We start from the raw sequence: 6,000 nt of genomic DNA on the forward strand, positions 1-6,000 counted from the left end.
ATTATGTAGTATAATTCTTTTAAATTCGTTATTATACCAGATATTATTATTGATCAGGAGGATAACAGCATTTATTATCAGTAGTTAACAGGCTGATGGGAAGGAAATTATTTTAAAAATATTTTCCTGTATTTTATTTCTGTTGTTTATAAAAACACTTAGAATCTAGATCTGACAATGATTTGAATAAATGCGCCAGGTTAACCTAGATGGTTGAATTGGGGGCCTAAAAATCAATTGTTTTGGAAATCTTCCTTTTAGGACTTTTACATTTGTGAAGGCTAGTAAGATTATGTTAGCTCAATGCAGCGTAATAATGCCAAGTTAGAAAATTTTTCTACTACATTACTTTTATGATCATAGTAAAATAGGTCAAGTTATTGTTAATTCTTATAAATCAGTAACTATGTAAGCAGCTCATCAAACATCCTAGCTTATACACTTCCCTCAATTTATCTATCACCTCTGCCCTTACCCTCCATGCTGCTTCAGCTGCTTTCTTCCTGGATCTTTGCCTAATGGGGCTCCATTCCATCTCATAAACTATTATTCTGTTTACTTTTCTACAGCAACATATTATAAGGAAAAGAGCAGAAGCTTTAGCGTCAAGCCCACCTGGATTGGAGCCCCATTTTTGCCATTTTACTTACTATTTGGGTTTGGGCAAGTTACCTCATCTTTCTAGGCTTCAGTTTTCTTCTCTGTGAAATGCAGATAATGGTAGTAACCTACCCTAGAGGATTGTTGCGAAGATTTCATTAAATTAAATCATATATGGAGAGTATTAGACAGTGCCCGGCACATGGTAGGCACTGAAATGGTAGCAATGCTGTTATTATTATCTATGTTATATGACTACTGCTGCTCTGGCTAGATCCCTGGGTCTTTTATTTTCTTAGTATCTGTTAACTCCTTTCTGGTTTCTCTTCCTTCTCTATTCAATCTAGATTCCATCACTCTAGTCACACTCACAGTTATCCTTAACTTTCTTGCCCCTAATTCCCATACCATTTTGCTTTATCCCTCAGGATTACTGAATACTGCTGAGGAACTTGGCTGTTTTACAGGTTGAGCATACAGTTCTAGGACTGATCCACAGTTGCTTGGTTATCTTACATGCTCTGCTTTATACCCTTTTTATTTCCCCTGAATTTCCCAAATCTTTATTTTCTTCATGAATCCCACGAACTCTTACTCAGTAGTAGACCCTTTACTTCATTGAGAAAATTGAGGCTTTTAGCCTAAATCATCATTTCCTTATAGAAGCCAACCCTGAATCTCCGCCACTAGTTTCGTCTACATGCCTCTCCTTTCAGTCCCTGTTTATTATAAATCTTATCACACTACTATAAGTAATGTACTTGTCTGTCTCTCCTACTAGACCAGGGGTTAGCAAACTGTATCCCACAGGCCTAAGCCTGCCTGTGGCTTGTTTTCTTATTCTGTCCTTGAGCTGAATGAATTCTTTTTACATTTTAAAGAGTTGTTTAAAATTAAAAACAAAGAAACAAAAATCAATGAAGAATGTGCGACAGAGACCGTATGTGGCTTGCAAAGCCTAAAATATTCTCTAGCCCTTTATAGAAAACGTTTGCCGACCCCTGTCTAGACTATAAGCACCCGAGGACAAGGATTGTCTATTATTTGACTTGTATTCCAAGTTTCCAGAAAAGTTCCTTACAGGGGGTGTAGGGAACGTGATGAAGGTGGTGAAAGAGTGCCTGAATCATAGTAGTTCATTTCTTTTGTTACTAATCGTATGCCTTGGCAGTTAAATAAGTAAACTAACTAAAATTTAAGCAATGCTAAATCTTAAAAGAATTACTACTTTTAAGCACAAATATTAAGTCCATTAATAAACTATGAACTTGTTTGCCATTGATTTCCATATAAAGGCATTTCAGTTGCAGTTAAAGTAGGAGCATAAGGAGAATCGTCACAGCAGAAGTACTCGCTGCAGGTTTCTAGGTGCCTGCAAGAACACCTAATATAATTTCCTGTGTTCATTACCCTTGCATTTATATTTATCTGGGCCTCTAAAATTATGATGCTCAAGAAAAAACTTGCTCTTGTAACTAACTGCCCACATTAAAACAATTAGAGGATTCTTCTACCTATGATGCTAAACATGATTATGACTAACAATGGCTTTGATTTGCATTTTAGACCATCCAGCACGAGGTATTCATACAGAGACTTGTACAGAATGTCCAACTACTTTCAGTAACAAGAAAGATCAAATATCAGAAAGTCCAACAGAAGCCACAGAGATTGGTAATTTGTTTATTAGATGATTTTAAAACTGTAATTGTGTAGTTAATGCTGGCAAGAATGAAAAAAAGTTATTTGCCATCATTCCAGAATTTCCTTAAGGCAAAGTTTATCTTTGTGCTATGATTTATTCAGGCCCTTAAATGGCACTTGCCAAGAATAAAACATGTACCGTCAAAGTTGCTTGGAATTAATTATGAAACAAGTGAACTAATTTATTCTGTTTCATACTGAGGTTAAAAACTAAAATATAAAAAACTGCGGTATGTAAACAAATCTTTCTTTTGAGTCGGAAAGACTAAAATATCTTAGCTGTTTTTCTTACATTTGATAGAATTGATTTTATTTTTATAAAAGAAGCAATTATTTTCAACTACCCAGAACAAATTAAGAATTGGTTTGTGTTTGTAGAGATTTGTTTAGTTTTAAGTTCTAAATTTCCGTATGGAAATTTATTTGTTCCATAAAATAAGAATGTCTACAGACATGAGCTTAATAGTTTAAAAATATTTCTGAACACTAGAGAATTATTGTGGTATTTTGATTATAGGTTTTGGTAATCGCTGTGGAAAACCCAAAGGACCAAGAGATCCACCTTCAGAATGGACATGATTCAGGGAACTAAAAGACACTTTAAATTATACTGGAAAATTCAAGTGCCACTGAAAGCCAGATTTATAGTATTCCATCTTAAAAATGTGGGACTAACAGCAGTGTAGATTGTTACCTTAGTGTTTTTTGCTGGGACCATCTACCTGCCTTATATTACACTTAGGAAAAAGTATTACATATGGTTTATTTTGTAACTTCAAGTATTATTGCCTTAATGTCTCTTAACCCTGTTACACGCTGCTTGTAGACATGTTAATATAGTAATACTTTTATGATAAATTGAGTTTAAGGACTACTCTTTTGCTAATGTTTTATCATGTATGCATTATTTTGTATATGTACAGGGCAAGTAGGTATATAATTTGATAAAGTTACAGTCATAAAATATTATTAACAGAAGATGTAAGAAATTTCTGCATGGTCTAAATCTTTGTGTACCTTATTTGTAAATTATTTGCCCTGAAGTTTTAGAAAATAGTTTCAGAATTTTAAAATTGCTGGAGTCATGCAGCCAGCATTACAGGTTATCAGAGATCAAAGATTGTAATAATAATACATTTTGTAAATTGTAAGCAAAAAGTTATTTTTATATTATAAACTGTCTAATTGTCCATCCTAATTGTCCTTGTTTTCATTTAGTCATGGAGATTCAGTAAGTGCCTTGGAACAATATTGAATTCTCTTAGCTCGTGTGTGTTACTTTAATATTTGAACTCAACTGGGATTAGAAGACTATCAAAATATATGTATGTTTCAGGATATTTGACCTGCCATTAAAAAGACAAAAACAATTTTACAGTGCCTACTTGTTTTGGTTTTTCATTCCTCTTTTGTGGGAAATTAGACTTAATATCCACCTTCCTCCCAGCTGAGTCTTATCTTTAAGTCATGAGTGTGAATGGGGTTTAATTTCTTAATTATAGAATAGGGAGCACCTTCTGCAGAAACATGGCTTTGCAGTTCTAAATACTTATCCTGGAGTCAGCCCTAGGCATCCTTCTTAGCCTTCTCATTGTTGCCTACTGGGATGCCAGGAAAACACCAAACAAAGGTGCAGTTGGGAGAAGGGAACTGGTTTCTTCCCATCCTGCACTGGAGCAGAGGCCCTTTCCGTAAGTACCAAGTTTGAATTTTGACATCATGGATCAAAGCTGATAGACATCTGTATTTTCCCTCTGCATATAAAAGAGGGAAGAAATCATGAGACTAAAGTGAGATAAAGTAATCGTATATGAATAGAAAGAGGATTGTTGTGGAAGAGAAAATAATACTATGATTTCATGTTGGAAAATTTATAAAGCTCAGTGGTCTTAGAATTTCACATTTTTCTCATATATTTGTTCAAAAAATGTGAATATAGTGGACCCTTGACAGTCATAAGACACAAACACCTCTATAGCATATCATTTTCTTAATAAAATTTAAACTGAAATAAAGTATAACTGAAAAAAAATTTAGTCTCCATACACTTTATGATTTGTATAATATGGCACTAAAATCATTTGTAAAGTTTTTTTCTTGGGAAGGAGTTGCTTTGGAACTCCTTCATTGAAGTATACATGTATTCAGAAGGGTGCAAAAAAGCATATTCACCACCACAAAGTATACACTCCTCTGAGTGTGACCACCCTTAGGTCAAGCAGTAGAACAGGACCAGCCACTGAGAAGCTTCCCCTTGGGCTTCTAAGATTTGTTCAGTATTATATGTGTAGCAGTTGCTTGTTCATTTTTCATTGCTAGAGTTTTGCATTTTATGAATATACCACAGTTTGTTCATTGTGCTACTAATAGACATTTGGATTGTTTTTGGCTTGGGAAAACTACAAATTTTGTTGCTACAAACATTTTAAAATGTGTTTTGGTACACTTACATATATATTAATCTGTTGGGTATATATCCAGGAGTGCAATATTTGGATTACAGAGTATGCACATATATATTCAGCTTTGTAGATATTGCCAAACAATTTTCCAAAGTGGTGGTTCTGATTGTTAACATATTTCCCTCCTGACTAATGAGGTTGAGCACATTCTCATGTGCTTATGACCATGTGGATATTCATTTTTGTGAAGGACCTGTTCAAGTCTCAAGCAGATACTGTTTGGCAGTATCTACTAAAGCTGAGTATGCAGATATCCTATCATCTGGCAACTTTGCACCTGTTTTTCTATTTAGTTGTTTGTCTTTTTCTTATTGATTTGTTGGAATTATTTATATATTCCAAGTGGGTTTGCCTGTGCTTTGCCTTTTCACTCTACTAATGGTGTTTTTTTGTTTGTTTTTGTTTTAATTGAATTTAATTAAATCCAACTTATCAATCTTTTATAATCACTCCTTTTTGGTGTCCTCTTTTAGAAATCTTTGCCCACCCCACGATCATAAAGATATTCTTTAGTTTTCTAGAAGCTTTATTTTTTATTTATATTTTTGTTATGTTTTTATCTAAAGCTACAGAATTAAATTTTTTGTATAGAGTGTGAGGTAGATTTCTTTTTCCTTTTATGAATCACCAGTTAACGTCCCTCCTCTATTAAATATATAGTCTCATCATATGTTATATATTCATTGATCTGAGTCAATTACTAGATTTTTTTTCTTTCTATTCCATTGCCTATCTTTATAATATTTTAAATTCTGCCTTTTTCCACCTTTAGCTTTCTCCCAGTGATTTTTATATTGCCTAGAACACTCAATAAAGTTACTCATTTTTATTTTTCTATATAAAGCATATAATAAGGTCATTTGTATCTGAGATAAACCACTAGCAAATTTATCCTGCCACTTTATCCAAATCCTCTCCCTTACAGCTAATGCTACAAAGACCTTTAATCTTTCCTTTTCCATCCTAACACTGTCAGTTACCTTTCTTTTGGAAGCAATTTTTCACAAATAGTATTTTTTACTCTAGTATTTTTCACTTTATGGATATTTTCTCCTAATATTGGTAAACAGAGCAGTAAAGCCATAGTCATATTGTCAGTGCTGAGCTAGGCTCAGTCATTAGCTAAGTGACTTCCTGTCAGGTAACAGCCTCGTAGGACAAGTGGTTACGTTTTTACCTGAGCAAATTTACATAACTGTATGTCCTAAACCCCTGTGGTCATTTCAAATAGCTG

General features: G+C 33.8%; 1 protein-coding gene across 2 annotated transcripts in view; it reads left to right on the top strand.

Moving 5' to 3' along the window:
* Positions 1-5,654, top strand: part of PTPN12 (protein tyrosine phosphatase non-receptor type 12) — an 89,135-nt gene extending 83,481 nt beyond the window's left edge. For both annotated transcript variants that reach the window (XM_082846751.1, XM_082846752.1), the window contains exons 17-18: positions 2,167-2,274; positions 2,822-5,654. In XM_082846751.1, the coding sequence (XP_082702877.1) occupies positions 2,167-2,274; positions 2,822-2,883 (170 nt within the window). In that variant the 3' untranslated portion in view covers positions 2,884-5,654. The remainder of the gene's footprint in view (positions 1-2,166; positions 2,275-2,821) is intronic.
* Positions 5,655-6,000: the final 346 nt, after the last annotated feature.

The sequence above is a fragment of the Leucopleurus acutus genome (assembly GCF_964270905.1).
Source record: "Leucopleurus acutus genome assembly, chromosome: 9".
NCBI lineage: Eukaryota > Metazoa > Chordata > Mammalia > Artiodactyla > Delphinidae > Leucopleurus > Leucopleurus acutus.